Source organism: Pocillopora verrucosa, chromosome 4 (genome assembly GCF_036669915.1).
Source record: "Pocillopora verrucosa isolate sample1 chromosome 4, ASM3666991v2, whole genome shotgun sequence".
Classification (NCBI taxonomy): Eukaryota; Metazoa; Cnidaria; class Anthozoa; order Scleractinia; family Pocilloporidae; genus Pocillopora; species Pocillopora verrucosa.
Genome location: NC_089315.1, coordinates 8,804,408 through 8,824,699, shown reverse-complemented (window position 1 = coordinate 8,824,699; position 20,292 = coordinate 8,804,408). Strand labels below are relative to the sequence as shown.

Here is a 20,292-nt window from a genome sequence, read left to right as displayed (position 1 = left end):
TCACCCATCCAATGATCACTGAATAACTCTTTCGGCCTGACATTAGGCCACGTCTCAATTACTCCATGAGCGCGCGTTGGATACGAGATGGTAAATAGCCAACGAGATGCTTAGGGCCGAATTGGCCATAATGGGGGTCTATAATCGATTTCGTACCCCACAAGCGCGAATGGAATAATAAGTTTATTAAATATTTACTTCACTTCATCTAATCCGGAACATTTGGATAATTGGAGCCGTTATTCCTCTTTACAGTAAGCGCAATGCATTTCCATTTAAGGTGACTTGGAAAATAAGCTGATGACCAGAGTTGAATCAATCAATCAGAACACTAGAAGTGTAATATTCAGAGCCGAAATTTAATAATTTGAGTTAGCCAGCGGACACAATCGTTACTCATTACTCTTGTCCCCGAGGGGATCTACAATCGCCCGATAAACCGAGTGCAAAGACACAGGCTGCACATCATGTTGAAATACTCGTGTTCCTAGTTCGGTAATTCAGGCCTTTCATCTGGGGGGGGGGAAACCAACTTTCTCCAGTGCAATATAAGTGGACGCTATGATCAAAGGTGGCAAAGTTCTTGCTGTTCTTTTATTAAAAAAAAAAGAGGACAAATAACAGATTTCAAACAAGTTTCGCTAAGTATATCTCATCATAATCAGATATCAATGAACAGAGTTATGCACACAATTAAACACCACTAACGTCGTAGTCCTGTAAAAACGTTTCTAAAGATATCTACGGCAAGAGGTACTAGGTTCCACCATAGGCGAGTAAAACTGAGTACATTCTGAAATTCGGGCTTTCTAAAAACGGTTACGGGAGTAAGTTCGTTAAGAAGGGAAGAAATCATTTCGATGCAGTTCACTGCGAAATTTATTACCTCCATCACTTCCACGACCTTAATAAAAGTCGATGCACTGTCTAACAAATATTTCTTAGAATTTTAGCCCGGAGTACCTGGTGTCAATTCAAACAATATCCAGCTAAAAGATCCTTTTCTTTCTTCTGATCATCTTTACAGTTGAGAATGAAAACACCCCTGGATGTGACTAGGTTTGAAACCACCCACATTCTTACCATGAACGTATACGGAAGACAACGGCCGTTTAAAAAGTTAAAGAGTAATACGAATAGACTTAGTTCGAAGAAAACTGTATTATACTGCTGATAAAAGTTTTTAATTATTACTTAAATAAGGCGGAGAGCCAGTTTCTTCTATACTAAAACGTAAAAAAAAGGCACCAAAATCTCAACGCTTCCATGAATAGCGTTCGCGACTGCTGCTTGGCTCTGTTAATTTCAAGTGAGCTAGCAGTAAGGAGCCAACTGCAAACCTCTTGAGATGTCTCCCAAAAAAGCCACGCAATATAAGCCATGGGATGGTTATGGAAAAAAAAAACTATATTTGATCGACAAGCGCACATCACTGGAGCAATTTACACATAGCCACGAGGTAAGTATAAAAACATGCATTAGGTATTCCATGATCTGTACATTTGGAAATATATGGCAGTAGCATGGGGCATATGAGTTATATTGATTAAAAGTTTAGAATGTATTTCATCTGCTGCGCGACCTTTCTCGGCTTCTTTTCTCTTCCTTACTACTTCTTCCTCGCGATTCTTCACGATCAGTACTTCGTCTCTTCTCTCGGTTTCTATCCCGACTTCGGCTTCTTCTTTTTCTGTCGTCGTCCCTACTTCGCCTACTCGGGCTCCGACTCCGTCTCTTTTTTCTATCACGTTCTTTACTTTCATCGCGTCTTCGTTCGTGACTTCGGCGTTCCTTGCTTCGTCTTCGCGAACTGTGACGATCGCGACTTCGACTTCGACTTCGTCTTTTTTCCCGTTCGCGATCACGATCACGATCACGATCACGATCGCGACTTCGACTTCGACTTCGACTTCGACGTGATTTTCGTTGAAGATCTTCCTCTTCGTCTTGTCGACTCTTTGGCGGGCTGCGGAAAAAGTAACCAGCAGAAGGATTAGCTATACTTGCGTAGAGGAAGTTGTCCACTGTCCAGTAACATATCAAATAAACACAACACACCCTGCTAGAAGGAAAAGCTTATTCGACTCACTATCTTTTTCAAGATACACAAACACGGAAAAGAAGTTTTTTTCCCCTTAATTTGTAGAAAAGTCACAAAACAGGAGTTTTGCAACCGCGAAGATCACAAGTGGAACTACTGTTTCAACTGCATCCAACCTTCTTTCAGTTACGTGCATTACGATGGAATGTTCACGTAATATCACTATTTCGCAGTAATTCTATGGCAGTAGGAAACAATGCTATCAGTGCTATTTGTGTTGATTTCTCGCAAACTCACCCACCTTTCACCGCGAGCGCGCCGAGCAAACTCCTCCGCCTCACCCCAGCCGTCTTGCGCGGTACGTTTGTGGTCATCGCACAGTCCTTTCCCCCGCAGCTTTATCTCGATATCCTTTTGAACGGGAACAGGAATGCGAGGAAACAAGGTTCCGTACCATTCTAACTTTAGCAAGAAACTCCTGACCATCTGTCCAATAGTCATAGTGCAGCCTCCACCAGCTTTAGGGTCAATTTCCTGAAAAATACAATACACAGAAGAGAACATTTATGATTGAGTGTGATTTACAGCAAGGTCTGAGGTGCTAAGTGAAAACAACTGTTTAAACAAAATTAGCGGTATCAAATCAAAGAACCTTGACCTGGTCACTCTAACCCTCAAACGCCTGCCAAGTGACTGACGCTCTACATACAAGGTGTACTAGCAAATTGGGTCAAGCGCTTATGCTTTGTTAAGATGTAACCATACTACATCATTTTCTCGCCAAAAGACGAACTTGGTTTCAGAAGACTTTGGGAGATGCTGTGCCTCTAACATAAGGGCTTCTAGTTCAAGGCAGTTTGGTATTATCAATTGAGTTGATAACGTAATTGGCCACCGTTAAGAGTTTCAAAGTAGACGTTTCGAGCGTTAGCCCTTCGCCATTAGCTCTGACGAAGGGCTAACGCTCGAAACGTCAGCTTTGAAACCCCTTACGGTGACCAATTAACGTTATAAACTCAGTTGATAACACTAAATTACTTTGTTATACTCTCCCACCGACACAGCACCACAGTTTTTTCACAAACTTACCCCCTTGATTCAATTGACTTCTAGTACAGTCAAACATAGAGGATTTAGACTGCTATATTAAAGATGGCAAAAAACTTAAACAAAGAGGACGTTTATCCAACGAACCTAAGATAACATGACTTACGAGGACTCAAACCGACGAAAAATTTCCTTCTCATTTTCCTTCAAAACTGAAATGTATTATTTTTCCTTCTTTCTCTCTTTCTTTTTCTTTTTTTTTTTTTTCTCCATTAATTTTTTACATAGGAACCCAATTTGGAGTGAGCATTCCTCCAAAGTTAGAACTCAAGTCTGGTGTCATGAATATGGACTACACTGCCAACTACAAAGCACAAGGTTGGCCATAGCTACTATTGTGTCATGTTAACCTCTTGTCAGGCAGCTCGGAGCAGTTCCATATCTGAAGGCCAGCAGTTGGTATGTAAACAACAGCTGTCATGAGCTGCCTAAGAGAGGTACATTACAGAACAACCTACAAACACATCAACACCACATGTCAACAACTTACTTCCAACAGGTAAAATGTGATAACAATCAGAAAATCAGGCAGAGAAATTTTGTTCAAACTCACCACATAAAACTGAGAGTTGCAAAATAAATTGTCCAATGGCTTGATTAGATGGTTTTCTTTTGTTTACACATAAATAAGCAAAATCTCACCACTGTATTCAACAGAACTCTTTAAACTTAGTTGTGGAATGCTAGAGTAGCATAAGAAATGTTTATAACAGCCCACAATGGCCTTTTTTTCTTTTTTTTTTTTTTTTAGGGTGGGGGGGGGGGGGGGAATGGGTGTTACAATTCATGAAACACCTGCCTGCTTGATTACCTACTTAAACACAGCATTGTCCTCTCATATGTGCCCCCCTTAAACAATGTCTGACATGCATAGTGTACCTTTATGTTTTCTGTATTCAACACAAACAGTGTTCAATGATATAATCTTATATATTTCATGCCTACACATCAACTGCTGGTATTTACATTTAATAAGGCAAGGAAGAGATCTAGTTAGTTATGTATAAGAATTAAGGATGAATTCCCTTCCCAAAATGATGTTAATTTAAAAGAAATGTTGTTTTCTTACAATTTGCTGTATTGTGCTACGAGTGTGATGACATTTCACATGGCTAAATCTGTTTGTGCTACCTAATGAAAACTTTGCTCTTACATTATAGAAAGTTTCATTTTCAGTGATATTGCCTCACACTTAATCACATACAAATACCATATTAACAAAACATTCACAAGGTAAGGTAGCTCCACAGCCAAAAAGCTGAAAAGGCTCATGGCTGTGTGTGTAACAGTCCATGTTACAAACAGCGTAGCTACATGTGCATGTATCTTTATAATTTAAAGTATGTCATTGGCAGGACTATCACTTAATTGATATGTAAATATTAACAATGTATTAAAAAAATTATATGACTAGGATAAAAAAGTTTAATGACAAAAAAAAAGAAAAGAAAGAGAAAAAAAAAGAGAAAAATGCACACTCAAGTACACTAAAATGATATATATTTTCCAAAATTATAATTAAAAAAATTATTTTGGAAGTAGAAAAGCATAAGAAACAACCAAAAATATTTAGAAATAATAACTTGCATAATTTTCAGAGAAAGCTAGACATCCAGGCACTAATTTTTTAGCTGTTGGATTGGCAAAATAAAGCAAATCAGAACTTCTCAAATATTTTAGTTACCAGTAACTAACCTCCTCATCTTCTAGGTATGGTTCCATCCATTCCCAAAGCTTGGCAGGAGGTTGGCAGTATCTGTAAGATTGTAACAATATACAACTGGTATAAAACTGATACAAGGATATGAGAGGAAAAAATAAAGCCCACCCGTCCCTGCACCTGTGGGTTGTAGTGTATGATTACATTCCAGAGAAAAGTATCTAAATGAAATTTGGCCATATCGTACTTTCCTTGTGTTCTGTACATAATTAAAAAAGTTGCGCTTTCCAGGATGAAAAATATTTTTCACATTAATCCAAGACAAGAACCATTCCCTCAGCAAAGTCCCTAAACAAGCTATAAGCTTACAAAGCCAAGCTGGATTTCATACTCTCAGCAGTAGTTCTAGTATTGTGCAAGTCATAATTTGTTCTCTTTGACCCTTTCAACCCTAACATCAGTATGCATCAGTATGTTGCAGCGTTTAGATCACCCCTGATGAAGGCACTAGACAGGAGTGTCGAAACGTTGGGTCTATGAATTGTAACTTCTTCAGTTACATTCATTAAATCTGTAAACCAGAGTAGCATCAAACCATGTCTGATCAGTATGCATATTCTCCATACTGTTCCCTATACATTCCCTAAGGTGCTATTGAGGAGAATTTGTTTCATAATCTAGAGCTTCTCTAGTTGGTGACCATTTCCTTTATTCTCATCTCCTGAAGGTTTGATTCAGGGGTGATATTGTAAGGAGAAATTAGATGCTAGTCACTCTTAGAGGTTAAAGGGTTAAAAAGCAGTAATGTACAGTCTCAATAGGAAAGCCAATCATAAAATAGCCCACAAAGAGTAAATATGATACCTATGAGGGGGCGTACCAACATGTTTCACCTACCTGATAAACATGAAACCCAATGCTCTGATGTAAGGAGAGTCCACATGTGTTATCAAACCATTGAGTTGTTTGCGAGTTAGTTTTAATGTGAACAACTTGTACAGGAGACAGAATGATGTTGATACAATCCCACCAGCACCAACTCCTCGAACCTAAAAGAGCAAAGAAATGAAGCAGAAAATAATTAAAAACTTGAATGTTTAACTTTTTTCAAATAAAAAGACAACTGAATACCAAAACTGAAGTCCCCAAGTAAATCATCAACGTTTCCTACAACACAAAATTTTTGGCCCAAGTATTATGTTATCTTTGTTTTGCATACAAACATCAAGCCTGTAAATACCAGAAATATCAGGGGGTGAAAAACATATCTACTTGAAAAAAGACAACTTCCTTAAATAATCATTTAATGCAGCCAGATTTGCTTCCTGTTCAAAGAAAAACTACTTGGATAAAAATGAAAATACACAGGTTTGTGACATTATCCAACTTCCTTAACCCTTTCACTCCCTGAACCCTATAACATCCACAGATTACCAAGCACACTGGTGATGAGAATACTATAACTTATCAGGTAGAAGTTGTTACTTTGATTGAATGCCAAATTCTCATAACTTATTATAGGGAAATGTGTAGCAGCAAGGGGAGAGAGCTAATACTCAGATCTTGGGAGTTAAAGGGATTACATGCATGAACATGTATGATACAAGTGTATTTACGATCTTACCCCTCCACACATTCCAACTTGTCCAGATGTTTTTCTGCTGCCTTTCTCCCATGGTTCCAGGTGGTCCACCTTTAGAAATAATATGCAAAAGTTTCACAAATAATACACAAAAGTTTTACAAATAGCACTGGTTTCCAAAGAGTTGAAATATCATACAAACCCATTTGCTTATCATTCCTCATCAAATGATGTGGAAATTAACATTGCTGCTGCCAAGCCTAAAGGAGCATTGACTCAAGCTCAACAATAACGGCTCGTATTTAAGCATGAAAACAAGGTACAATTGAACACAAGCTCAAGCACAAGGATGAAGTATTTTCCTCCTCTTATTTTACCAAAATGACTCATATTTAAGCTCACAAACATATATCAACTTGGAAGAAGCTACAGTTTTCAAGCACACATGAAACAACAAACCGTATCATTTTAAATATATGTTTAAAGATTGCAAGCCTATGACAAAATGCTATGCTGGTATAATTGTGCTTGTATTTCTCCCAGTATCTTTCAGTAAACCAGACTTAAAACATTGCCTTGTGTAGGAAAAGGAAAAGAATGTAATAATTGCCTGACACTAGTGACTTGAAATCATTCTTGTAGCCACACAATGCTCTTCACATGTACATTATAATTTTCAAAGTTACCTAACTAGAGAGGACAATTCACCTCTGCTGGTCTCTAAACAGTTAACAGAGGATGATGGAAAAAGGTTTGCACAAAAATAGATGCAGATGAAATGACCTCAGCATCTTCATTTTTGGCTGCAATGGGCAGTTGGGAAAAACTAGTGTCTACCCATGCCAAATATGCAGACTTGGTGCTATGAAGTAAACCTGATTTTAATCACTGATCCAGATTTCTGTTTAGCATGGGATCCTTTAATTACGAAAGGTAATTTTCTCCATCTATATGTTGAACTTTATTAATCAATGCTACAACTACTTTAACAAACTCACAAAACAGTAGACAGGTGTGCCTGTCTGCGACAAAAAAACCAAGGCATCTGAATTGGAGAAATCGCGAAACAAAAGTCGAAAGCCATGATGAAATATATCGCCTTTGGGAGGATTCAAATAGAAAAACTACAGCTATAGTACAAGAGTATTAAAAGCCGTAATTTTAGTAAAACAGTAAAATTATGTACTGTAGCTCATAGCTTCCACTATATTCTTACGTGTCAAGAGTGACGAGTCCACGGTTGCAATTGTGTCCTTCAATTCTCCGTCGACCTTTTTCCGTTCTTACCTTGTAGTAAATTTCATCAACCACTTCGTGATAGGTTTTCAGCTGGAAAAGTTCGTTCTTGAAGTACGGCGACGACAGCACATTTGTTAGAATCATACTGTTCAGATTCATGGTTTTTTCGTTTCCCCAAAGAGGAAGAACGTTGTTTTGCTTTTTTTGACCTTGGGTTCGTGATTCCTCCACGTCCATGTTGCAAATTTGTTAGTGTAAGAACAGCTAGAGCAAGTTTTATACCCTAAAGTTGAAAATAGTGACAACGTTTTACTAAATCTAACATTCTCCTCAAGAAGCCAAAATGGCGGCCGATTCAATAACCCATAATGCATTTTGCGTTAGCTAGTTACCATTCCCTCACGTAGTAAATTGCGTTGACTTTCCCAAGAGGCAGTTCATTCGTGAACCACTCCCTTTATACTAACAATTTAGAAAACTCTCTGTAGTGTGTTGCTTTCAGTATGTCTTTTCAAGTGTCAAAACCCTTAAAAATACGTTGCTCATCGTCTTATACGGTGGAATTATAGAATGATGGAGCAAACGGCTCACCGTCTTTCGAGTTTCTGAACTCAGTTCTATGATAATTATTTGTGAGGGTCGAGGTGGTCGTGACAGTGAACAAAACAAAAAAAAGATGAGGTTATTGCAAATTTTTTTCGGCCATGCTGGTGATCGTGAAGTATTGAAACCTTTTACCCCGACAAAATACAGCTGTACATTGCTACTTGAAACTACATGAATATAGGTACAGTCACACCTGTATTTAGCGGTCACCTACGGGGAACGGCGGGGTGACTGCTTAATACAGGTTGACCTTATGGCTGTTTAAAAACAGTGCATGTATAAGTAGCACGTTTATGGCTAGTTGCCTTGTATCCAAATCTGTGGTCTAGTAGCATGAGGAAAAACATGCTTTTGGCGATCTGATTTTCTTGTTCTACAGCGAATCCAATATTCTTTGACACTATTCTGCCACAGTTATCTCCTATCATGGGTTAAATGAAAATATCTCTTGACTTTCTTAAAGCAAAGTAAAGCATTTTGAACAAAAGAGCAATTGTTAAATTGTTGCTTTGATTTTAAAAGAAGTGTATCTGTGCTTCAAAATTGCTCTAAAGAGTACACAGAAGTTGAAAAGGTCTATATTTTCTTAATTTGTAGTTTTAATCTATTTGAGATATCGTTTGATTTAAGTATAAATCTCACTTATCACGGTAATTAAGAAATATAAACATCTAAATTTGAAAAAGTTTGGATAATGGATTTTTCTCCAAAATTTGGCTAAAAATTGTGTCGATAAGACTGAATGTCGACAGATCACTTCCGAAAGAAAGTCCTCTAAATATCTGTCTCCCTGCCAAAAAAATAAACTCAGACGGAAATGTAGCCGTATCATAACCGAAAAACTCTTGACATTAGCCCCGGATATAAGTCATTCAATTTCTGATAATGAGGTACGATGAAATCTTGGCTTTAAGGCCCCCTGTGTCCACTGATTCAAATACTATTCGCTTAAACAATCCACCTTTAAGGTTGACTAGTATTAATGGTTTTAGTACATTATGTTCGTGAATGGAGTTTCACATTATACTTCTAACTTTGACCGAGCTTCACTACAATATAGTTCTGTACGTGTTACAGCGCACGGATAACAAAAAGGTATCTGCCAAAGTTACACGAGAGGCATATTAAGAAAGTTTCTCGGTAAGCTACGCAATATGACTGAATTATAATTTAACACTGAAACATTTCAAATAAAAAAGTCTCGACATTTGCGCCAATCAACCAATATCCGCCCAAAATGGAGATACCAAATGCAATTGAATATTTAATTTTATTATATGAGTCATGATCCCGAGAGGGAGATAAAAGTATTTTCGGTGATAAGACATACCACAGGTAGTATTCAGATCCAAGGTGATATTCGCCATTAATTGTTACGCTACAGTGTGTATGTCAATCTAGCGGCCAAGTTTAAAATTCCTTCCTCCATCGAAAAACTATACTTAACCAAAAAGGATAAAAAAAAGTCCCTCACTTTCTGTGTAAACTTCCGGAGTAAACTAAAACCGGCCACTACTTCATCATCGATCACTGCTTCAGTTTCTCCTTTTTTTGATTGAAAGTTCACACTTAAACCTTATCTATAACCTAAAAATGAGTTCCTGTTAATTTAATAGCATCCCGTCTCCTATGGTGCATAAATGGTGCATAAATGTTTGCACATGTGATTTTTGACTAACAGATTGGCATCTGCCACATGTTCATACATGTGGTTTTTTACTAACAGATTGACTTCTGACAAACTCCTAGGACAGTCTTTCAATTAAATCCTCAACGCGCAGCTAATGAGCGGTTTAATCTGTTCAAGCATACTTCTGCCTGATTCACTAAACTGATTACATTTAAGGCTGAGGAAGACCAAAGTTCTGTTACATTGAAGAGTGTCCGCAAATTCCACTGCTCCCATATCGCCCACTTCGTTCCATCCCAGCTGCAAATGAGTCAAAGTCCTATTTGATTTCAGCGCCTGCGCAATGGCTGCCGCGCCTGAATACCTAATGCTGTTGCAAATCAAATCCAAATACACAAGAGTGCCATTGGAACGTAGACACCGGGCAAATTGTGTTGCACCTGCATCACTGATTTGATTTCCTCTCAGCTGCAAATGTGTCAAGGTCCGATTTGACTTCAGTCCGTTCGCAATAGCTGCTGAGCCTCTATAATCAATGCTGTTGTAACTCAAATCCAAACGGACAAGAGTTGTATTGGACTGGAGAGCCTCTGCAAGGATTATCACACATGAAGACGTCATCGAAGTATTACACAAGTCTAAATGGGTAACCTTTGTAACACGTGACTGAAGTGCTCTTTTAAACGCTGCTGCTGCTAAATTGCCGAACTGAGTTGTTCCTGCTATGGAGGAAAACAGTGAGCCTCTCAGATACAAATGATTGAGGGTACAATTTGATTGTAGAGCTTCTCCAAGAGCCATCGCTATTGAGTCACCAAAGGGATTTCCCTGAACATCTAAATAAGTCAGCGAACAATTTGATCGAAGAGACTTTGCAATTGCTTTTATTCCTGAGTCACGAATCCAGTCAGTTTCTACGTCATCAAAGTCAGACTTTGGGCGAAGGAAATCAATTTTTTTTTGAATTTCCATAACCATACTTACATCAAAATACTTCAAAGTAGAATTCGACTCAAAAGCTTTAGCAAATGCCACAGCACCTTGATTACCAATGAAGTTATCTCTTATATCCAAATGCACCAACACGTTGTTGAGCTCGAGGCCTTTCGCGATAGCTTCTGCTCCAATATGACTTATAGCGTTACCAGGCAAGCTCACATGTGTCAGAGTGCAGTTCAGTCGAAGAACCTCTCCAAGTGCTTTAGCTCCAGCGATACGGATCCTGGCATTGCGTAGGTTGAGATGCGTCAATGAACGATTTGCTTGCAGAGCCGGTGTGAGTGACGTGCTATGTAGGTCATCACACAAATGTAAGTAAGTCAGCTTATCACTTGATCGAAGGATGTGTTCAATCGCTGCTAGTGCTACCTCGTCTAACTCAGCATGCCACAATAAACCAGTCAGTTGGGAATGGACCTTAAGATATTCAGAGAAAACTTGGAAATAACGACCGGCGAAGAAGGAGCCATCACGAGTATGCAGATGGCTAACTCTAACTTTATCCAGCGGGAAGCAGCGTGCCAGTTCAGATGCCATTTTCTTCTGATAATCCTTTAGCTCACCTTCAGGTCGTTCGCATTGAGCAATGACAAAAATTGTGTTATCGACGATACCTTCCTCAATTCCTCTTGACCATTTTATCGATCCTAACTCTGTGGGAAAGTTCACTTCTCTGCAAACGTTAGCATCAAACCCGTAATCGAGACGGTTGTCAATGTCGACATCGGATTCTGCGGCAAGATCATCAAGGTCGTCATAGGAATCACAGTCGCCCGAATCAATTTCGTTGTCGTACTGGTAACAAGAATAAGTGTCCGCCGAATCATCTTCGTCATCGCTAGCTTCTTCCTCCGGTTCGTAGTAATAATGGAGGCTAAAGTGCTCTGGCATTTTGTTCTGGAAGGAAGCACACAAACTTGACACCAAAAAAACAGCTACATCATCACTTTTCTTTGATGCCATTGTGATCAGGAATTCCCACACCGGCCAGTACTTATCCGGAGGAGTGAGGTGAGTAAGCAAGGCAGCCTTGCCCTTACCACCAGTCAGCAGTTCATGGGCTACGTGAAATGCTGCGAAATATTCCTGAAAGGTCTTATGGGTAAATGCATAACTTGGCTTTGGTCTGATTTTACTTGCACTGGCTTCTCGAGAAAGAAGACCAAAGTCAAGAAATTCAGTTGAATGACCTCGCAGCTTTTCTGTAGTAAAATACAACTGATCTCTAGCCAAGGCTTCAAGTGCCAACTCACCCAACTGATTCAGCTGCTCTGAACATACCTCGATTGGATCTGCGTTCACCAAATCGATCCCCTTTTTTTGAAAATTTCTCATTAGGGCGCATGAAACAATTTCACAATACAACATGGTTTTATTGTAAGGAAGTTTCCCCTGCGTATCTTCACAAATTAGGCACAGAAGAGCAGTGTTAAGTGGATTGGCAGTTAATTCCCTCAGCTGAGGATTCTTCCTTAAATTCTTAATGAGTTTCTTCGCAAGACTTGGATCATCGTGATCTCTGAAGTACTTCTTAATGTAGGTGTCAGCATCCTCCTTGGTATAGCCAACAATCTCAAGAAGCGTGTCACATTCACGCCGCACCTTCATTCCTAATTCATGGCGAGCTGTTAGCATGAGGTAAGTACTAGGAAAGATTCTCCCTTGAATCAAAGGTAACAATCCTTCATATACTGTCTCACTTGATTCATCCAGTCCGTCAAGAACCAGTAGGATCCTAGATTGATTTTGGTGGATAAAACGGAAGAAGTTTTTCTTCTCCTTCTCTTCGGCATCAAGTGGCAACAGCTGATCATCAATAGCTTCTTCAATGTCAGCAGTCTTCATGTCTCGGCACTTCAACAGAAGTAGCATCTTCACTTTAGGAAAACAGGCCTCGGCTGATATACATTCCACAGACCAATCATATGCAAGCTTCTGACAGCAAGTGGTTTTTCCTATTCCAGGTTCCCCTTCAATCAGCACCACTCTGGGCTCTTTACATTCTTCATGGGATCGAAACGCATCTGTCATTGGGACGATTTCTTCTGTCCTTCTTGCTCGTTCTTTCTTCTTTTCAACTATCTTCAGTCTTGTAAAAACCTTGGAAAGTTGCAGTTGTAGTTCATCTTCACACCAAGGAAAGGGACACAGTACAGCACCTTTGTATTTTCGTTTAATGAGCTCTACAAATTTCTGTGGAAAGACTGGGAAAACAAACGACAACTACTGCTTAGTAAAAGTCAATCACCTTCTACACCACACCGAGGTAAAAAGCAAATATGTACCGTTGACACAAAACAAGCAAGTCACGAGCGATTACGTTCTAATACGGAAATTCTTTAAAAGAAGACTTCAAAATAATGAAGTCAATGAAATTGTTAGGTTAAAGACTTCAGTATCAATATAAATAATACCTTTTATGTTTCATAAAAAGGTAATTTGTCAATGATATTTTCAGTAGGCAAGCATGCAATTTCACAGTTTCACTTTAAATAAAGAAAGGCAATAAAAATTATTTAATTCAGTCAAAAATACAGGTGTGGCATGTCAGTTTTCATCATAGGCATCTTGACATCCAAGGAAATGAAATGAAAAAGGAAAAGTGTGGATACAAGAAGACCAAGATAATTTATTCTTTTCTCATAAACAACAAGATGATTTCTCAACAAAACAATCATGTACCCATCCTGATGACACTGTTAGACTTCTATGATGGACCAAATACTCTCAATTAGGTCAGTAAGAATAATGATTGTACTTATTGTGGATAACCTACCAGCTGTCTCTGGACTTTCCTGGCATGATCTTTTTAAATCTGCTTCTTTTGATTTAAACAAGTCATCCATTTGTTCTGTATTAAGGAAGAAAATAAGCTTGTTCATATTTATTAGAATATAAGCATTCAGAGGTCACTCAACTCAAACCAGTATCAATTAAAGAAGCAGTAGTTTATTTACTTAGTTCTTTCATGGACATTTGATTGGTTAAGGTATTGAGCACTCAATGTTTTTGTTTTGTTGTTAGGAAAGGAAGAAATGGAAGACCTGTTTGTTTTAAATCTAAAAATTCACCTTGCAGTTGGTGAATATTATCTTCAATATGGAAAGTGTGACTCTCTGTGGTCTGCTGACCACTCTCAAGCTTCTCCATTCTCTCTTGTATGTGCCCTACAACACCAAAAAAAATGTCAAAAGATGAGGAAAACAGGATAATGTCCAGATGAAATGATAAAATTTAAAAAATGAGACAGCTGCCATTCCATAGTTTGGCTGAGGCAGATAATACAGACACAAGGTTTAATTGATAATTCACAATATAATGCAAAACCAAATTAGACACCTCTGAGTTGGTAAATGTTATCCTCAATTTGGACAGTGCGACTCTCTGTAGTCTGCTGACCACTCTCAAGCTTCTCCATCTTCTCATGTATGCACTCTGCAACACCAAGAAAATGTCAAAAGATGAGGAAAAGAGAATAGTAGTCCAGATTAAAACATTAAATCTTAAAAACTAGATAGCTTCAATTCCATGTAACCCCTCATTCATAAATAATAAATACCAGTAATTTGGTTTATAACAGAGTTGATAAAGCAATTATCAGATGAGTTTGAGCATGATGAATTACTATTCATCAATAGACTGTTTTTGAAAAGATACAAATTCATAAGCTGACAAGTAAACCAACAGAAAGTACATTTGATTGTTACATCCAGTTGAGTACACATGGTTTTTTTATGCATATATAAATAAGAAATATCCACCATATAAAAATCCCTTAATTGAGGACTCTGCTTGCATTGATTTGTTGTTTTTGAAAATTCTTCCATTCTTAATTTAAAACTCTTCAGTGCAATAACATATTCATAATTTAATCACAATTGGATCAACTCATTTCATTTCATATTTAGATTATTTAAAAGCACCTTCTATTTTATCCAGTCTGCTATCAGTTTGATCAACATGGCTCTCCAGATTCCGTTGTCCTATCTCTAACCTCTGAAGTCTCTTTTCCATATAATTCAAGGTAACTGCAATACTTCGCAGCTCATGTTGAATCTTAGTCTTCTTTTGGTTTAATTCTAAGCACATGTTATCCACCACATCTTGAAGTGACTTAAGCTCCTGCTGAACCACTTGCAGCAATGCAGGGTCTACCGGAGAATTCATGCAAAGATGTACTCCTACAGCAAAATTAATAAATGCAAAGAGGACCAGGCAGTCTAAGTAAATTAAAACTAAAATGGTACACTTATACCTCATGCTGACATTTAAAGACAATTGTGGAGCATTATGCCACATATAAAATGAAATACACCAAATTTATTGGTGCAGAGGAAGACATTTAATACATACATGTTAGGAGCACATTACTGTCATCACTTTCACTCTATTGTTTTGGTATACTTAACAGTGTAAACAATTGGAGATTAATGTAAGTGTAAACACTGGAGATTAATGGTCCTTAACAGGGCAAGAATGACAAAATCATTTTGAATAACTGATGAATTGCCAGTGGTAAAATAAAGAATATTGATTGATTGATATTGATTGATCTATAACAATCCTGTGACACCCTTTTCCCAACTCAGAATGCTGAATAGTAACAAAGATATCATGAAAAACAAATGTATTAAATATATGTCTGCCTCCAAATACTGAAAAATAGGTTCTTTATTTCCAGCCCAATATCTGGATGGAAAGTGCACCAAAAAGGATATTATCAGTTCCTAAGTCAGTTCCATCAATATATCAGACAATGACTTGCTCAACATTAGCCACAAAAAAAATTTACTAAGTGAATGCAAAATTTCATTTTTCTATCATTTCTTGACTGTCAAGTGAAAACATATCAGAGTTTAGACACAGAGATAATACCACAATCTGCCATAAATCATGAACAGTCCACAATGCACCTCCCTCTTAAACCTTAAAAAACAGAGTTTACATAAAAAATATCTTCTGTCAATATATAAAGATAATTAACAGATTACCTTTTGTTTCCCAGTCTTTTAGTTCTACAAGAAGCTCTCTTTCATTTACAGAAGGCAGGGCCATGTTCTTGACCAGTTGTTCCATCTCAGTGAAACTTTTCTGAAACTTGGCTGGATCCCATTTATTGAAGACACAGTGAGCCCAATCATTCCTTGCTATTCTGACATCACCTGCAGAGCTTGCAGCAGCAGCAGAGAATACAGGAACCCCACCAAGCAAAGACAACACAGCTGATGCATCACAGTGATCATCAAAGGCAGCGAACTTCGCCATGTACTTCTCAACATACAGCCTAGCAAAGTCCACATGGGACTTCACCCGACAATCAAACAAAGAATAATTGAATCTTCCACCATGAAGCCTTGGACGAACATCATTTCCATTGATATTCTCATATTTCAACAACTTTTTGGAGGACGCAAGCCACTTCTGAAGACGACCAGGTGGGTCCTGAACATGTATGTTGTGGCTGATCTTTAGATTGTTGTATTCAGTGTTGATTCCTTGTTCTACAAATGGACGTATCTGTGGTATAAGGATCTTGTTGAGTGCAATTCCTACCACAAGCCATCGTTTCTGATCATCAGTCACAGCAAGGTAGCTTGAACTGAGGATTACATGAGTAAACTAATTAGCAAGCTGGCTTCCACTTCTGAAAAATCGAAGTAGAATTGTACTTTTATGGAGAAAACTGTCTCTCTTTATTTACTGAAAATTCAGTGGTTAGTGTCCTTGTTTGCTACAAAAGGAATGGTTTACTTATTGACTGTTGATTGCATCTCCGCTGGTTTTCAGCAATTAATTAAAAGAGCTCTAAAATTTAAAATTTCACAAAGTTGGCTGAAAGTAAGCTGTTTAGCTCTGCTCTGCATCCCAGGCAAAGTGACTTACCCTTGGTTTGAAAATTATAATATTTTCAAGCGTTGAGGAATTACAATAAACTTGGCTGTAAATGAAACTTGCAAAGCAAACACAGAAATTCACATAGTAACTTTGCAGCTTGTATCCTTTAGTAAAGATGAGTGTGGTTGGCTCTCTGAACTATGGTTGAGTTTGCAGTCTGAAAACTGCAATTTCATTTTATATTCCTGATTAGTATCTCGATAAATAGTTTCATTTATTACCCATCGTCCAGTCATTATAGATAAACAACTCCATGTCAGGGAGTAAATTCTGACCGGCTACTCAAGCGTTGAGGAATTACAATAAACTTGGCTGTAAATGAAACTTGCAAAGCAAACACAGAAATTCACATAGTAACTTTGCAGCTTGTATCCTTTAGTAAAGATGAGTGTGGTTGGCTCTCTGAACTATGGTTGAGTTTGCAGTCTGAAAACTGCAATTTCATTTTATATTCCTGATTAGTATCTCGATAAATAGTTTCATTTATTACCCATCGTCCAGTCATTATAGATAAACAACTCCATGTCAGGGAGTAAATTCTGACCGGCTACTCTTGTGCTCTAATAAACCCCAGCTCTTGGACATACTAAATCCCTTCTAGATTACAAGCTTCTGGTAACTGACAGAAACACAATGCCATTTCCTTGTATCAAGCTTTTATGAATAATTATACTCATAGGAATCAACAAAAAAATCAAAATAAATTTCAAACTCACAATAAACTTTTTAAGACATGTTTGGGCATGACCCATGCCATAATCAGTGTATTGTATTATATCTGTTTTTACACACTACATTAAAATTACATTGTCAATTTAAATCCAATGGCAAGAAATGAAATTACAGTACTATTCCTGACCAATAGTTAAACAAGACATGTGAGAGTGTAAGATTTGAAAGGTTCATCTATGCTAATTAATTATTACTGTTATGTTGTATTTGTGATTCAGTTCAGGTTGCAACTATCCAAAGTACAATGCCTTCATTAACTTAAAGCAACTGGCCATTTTTCCACTAGGGTGAAAGAACTTCTATTGACAGAAGCACTAGTGAACATTTGCTAGTTGAAAGCAAAAATGTAGGGCTGAGTACTTTAACACTCTGGACTCGTGCAGCTAGAATTGCTTAATTTTAATTTTTTTACAGTGACAATTTCAACTTCACGATTGTACAGCCACAACATGTTTCTTAGCAACTTAACCTGCACCTCTCCGGAAAGAAAATGGTCACTGATAATTTTGAGTCTAGTGCATGACCATGCACTGACACCAGTTAAACGCAAACTGGATGATAATGTAGAACTTACCCTGTTGAAGAAGCTGTTGCCATTCCCTGAGTTTTATTAGGATATATTAGTTCACCACCCCACTAACCATCTTCATCGATACCTGAAGGACAAAAAACCGAGCAATCAATAAAGAAAAACAAGTTACTGATAACTATTTCGATCTTAGAACCTGGAGCTCAAAAAGATGGCCAATTGTGAAAATACTGAAACCTAAAAAATTACACATATATAGTAGTTTTAATCTTGTCATAAAAAAACCATAATTTAATAGCCGTATGACGCCAGTTGAGAAGCACAAGTAGTACATTTCGCCACAACATGAATTACACAGAAGCGAAGTACTTCCGGGTACTAATTGAAATTGACGAAAATAATACTTTCAGTTTTGAGCATAGATTAAACTTCCTAAACGGGCATCGTGAAGTTCTGAGACTGCCAAATTATATACAGTACCGTTCGTTATAATTTACAGTCGACAAAGCAGCTATATTCAAGATTGTAAGATAGTGAAAGGAACAGATAGAGCGATAATCAGTTCAGCGACTCCGCGCCACTGCCGACCATTCGCACACACAAATATCAGTTCAGTAAGACACTCAGTGAAAGATAAATCGTTCTGTGCACAATAAAAAATGGATTAAAAGAATAACTTTTGGGTTACCTTGCGAAGAAAATGTTGATAGAGGGCTCAAAAATGTATCAGCAAGGGGAAATTTGCCTTAGGAGAGCCTTCCTCCGTCGACAGAAAGAGTTAAGTCATGTGACTAACTTAAAAAATTCACCTTGCTTACGTCATCCGTTGCCGGAGCTACTGATCACTAAGGCCCTATAGCGGGCTATTGGGATATAGGTTACAAAATTTTACGGGTACGGGATACATGAGGAAAAATTAAATACATACTAGATATTTGAAATAGAGTTTCCGGGATATCAAAGTGGAATTATCGGGATACAAACTACTGGATCTAGGCCGAAAGTTAATGAGAGACGATCGGATAGAGGATAATACTGTAAATGGTTTGAACCCAGCGATAACATGTAATAGTGTAGTTTGATCGTTCGGGTGAGTGTAGTCCTGAGAAGGACTCTTGTCGGTAGTGATGACTGACGTTTCGACAACCTGAGCGGAAGTCATCATCAGAGTCAAGTGAATAGTTGTTGTCAGTCGAATGTACTTAGTCCGGTTTGTATAAACTGATTGGTCAGTTTTGCCGTGATGTTATTGGCTGTAAGACTCAAGTGGCGTAGGTCGGTCGCGATTGGTCGGTCTCGATCCGATAGTGAAGTTAGGTCGTTCTGTTCGGTTCGTTTGTAATGTTAATGTCGTGAATGAGTCGTTTGTATGGTGCCGGTAGTGGTTGACACATGTTAAGGGGAGTATGTTCCCAGTAAGTAAACCAGCTTTCTAGGGTCAGTCGTTGAAAGTAGTTGGTGCTGTAGGTTAGGCATTGCGCCGAGTCCCAGTCAATAGTGCGGTTCGTAAGTCGGTGATGTTCAGCAATGTGATTGTTGACATCGCCTTTCCTCGTCGCTCGATGTAGGAGGCGTGGCAGTCGGAGCAATTGATCTTATACACTGCTCCTTGTCTGTTCCTCGGTTCGTCTTTGTCTTTGACTTTAGTCAGTAACTGAAGTAGTGTGGTGATAGGTTTGGGGGCGACGCGAATATTGAATGGTTGTGGGATGCGCGAGATGTTCTCAGATATTCCCTTTATGTATGGTATAGTTGCTATGGTAGTAGGAGTTGCGTTGTCGTTAGCTTCGGTAGTAGTAGTGGGTCGGTGAGTGTTACGTTACATTTTTTTTCGACCTCTCAGTAAACTGTATGTCAGTGTTTTGTTCGCTAAGGTGGTGGTGGAATGCGTCGATTTTGAAAGTATCATCAACGTAGCGTAACCAAAGCGGTATAGTATGTCGGCAGGTCGAAAGGGCGCTTTCCTCGATGTTCTGCATCACAATTTCTGATTGTAGTTTACGTCTGAATTTTTCGGTGAGCGGTCGTAGTTGACACCCAACGCTACTACTTCTGTGCTATACTACTACTAAACACTACTACTGTGCTATTGTTTCTTTCTGGGGTTCTCTGACATACCAACTGTCCAAGTACCTGACGAAAATACTACAACTGCTCACTGACAATCCAGACGTAAACTCACGTGACAATCCACCGAGGACTTCATCAACGCCACTAAGACCGTACAGATACCTGACGACTACAAACTAGTGTCATTTGATCTGAAATCGCT

General features: G+C 38.3%; 2 protein-coding genes across 2 annotated transcripts; both read right to left on the bottom strand.

Annotated features, from left to right (window-relative positions):
- Positions 1 to 855: 855 nt before the first annotated feature.
- On the bottom strand, positions 856 to 7,981 carry LOC136280488 (pre-mRNA-splicing factor 38B-like). Its single transcript, XM_066165767.1, has 6 exons — positions 7,678 to 7,981; positions 6,433 to 6,501; positions 5,706 to 5,857; positions 4,844 to 4,904; positions 2,343 to 2,575; positions 856 to 1,966 (listed from the first exon to the last, which is right to left on the bottom strand). Exons 1-6 carry the CDS (start codon positions 7,864 to 7,866, stop codon positions 1,567 to 1,569), a joined length of 1,104 nt encoding a protein of 367 aa, XP_066021864.1. The 5' UTR covers positions 7,867 to 7,981; the 3' UTR covers positions 856 to 1,566.
- A 1,505-nt stretch (positions 7,982 to 9,486) lies between these two features.
- Positions 9,487 to 18,788, bottom strand: LOC131795633 (protein NLRC3-like). Its single transcript, XM_059113216.2, has 8 exons — positions 18,709 to 18,788; positions 18,066 to 18,147; positions 15,856 to 16,463; positions 14,788 to 15,045; positions 14,204 to 14,299; positions 13,936 to 14,031; positions 13,641 to 13,715; positions 9,487 to 13,068 (listed from the first exon to the last, which is right to left on the bottom strand). Exons 2-8 carry the CDS (start codon positions 18,086 to 18,088, stop codon positions 9,998 to 10,000), a joined length of 4,227 nt encoding a protein of 1,408 aa, XP_058969199.2. The 5' UTR covers positions 18,089 to 18,147; positions 18,709 to 18,788; the 3' UTR covers positions 9,487 to 9,997.
- Between the last annotated feature and the right edge of the window lie 1,504 nt (positions 18,789 to 20,292).

What these genes read in the sequence shown, in the direction of transcription:
- LOC136280488 (XM_066165767.1), bottom strand. Translation starts at nt 7,866, where the DNA reads ATGGACGTGGAGGAATCACGAACCCAAGGTCAAAAAAAGCAAAACAAC. An exon ending in TTGATGAAATTTACTACAAG is followed by an intron (nt 6,502 to 7,677) that starts GTAAGAACGGAA and finishes TTATTTCTAAAG; the next exon opens with GTGGACCACCTGGAACCATG. An exon ending in TTGGGTTTCATGTTTATCAG is followed by an intron (nt 4,905 to 5,705) that starts GTAGGTGAAACA and finishes ACAATCTTACAG; the next exon opens with ATACTGCCAACCTCCTGCCA.
- LOC131795633 (XM_059113216.2), bottom strand. Translation starts at nt 18,088, where the DNA reads ATGGCAACAGCTTCTTCAACAGG. An exon ending in AAAAGACTGGGAAACAAAAG is followed by an intron (nt 15,046 to 15,855) that starts GTAATCTGTTAA and finishes ATTTTGCTGTAG; the next exon opens with GAGTACATCTTTGCATGAAT. An exon ending in TAATATTCACCAACTGCAAG is followed by an intron (nt 13,716 to 13,935) that starts GTGAATTTTTAG and finishes TCCTTAATACAG; the next exon opens with AACAAATGGATGACTTGTTT.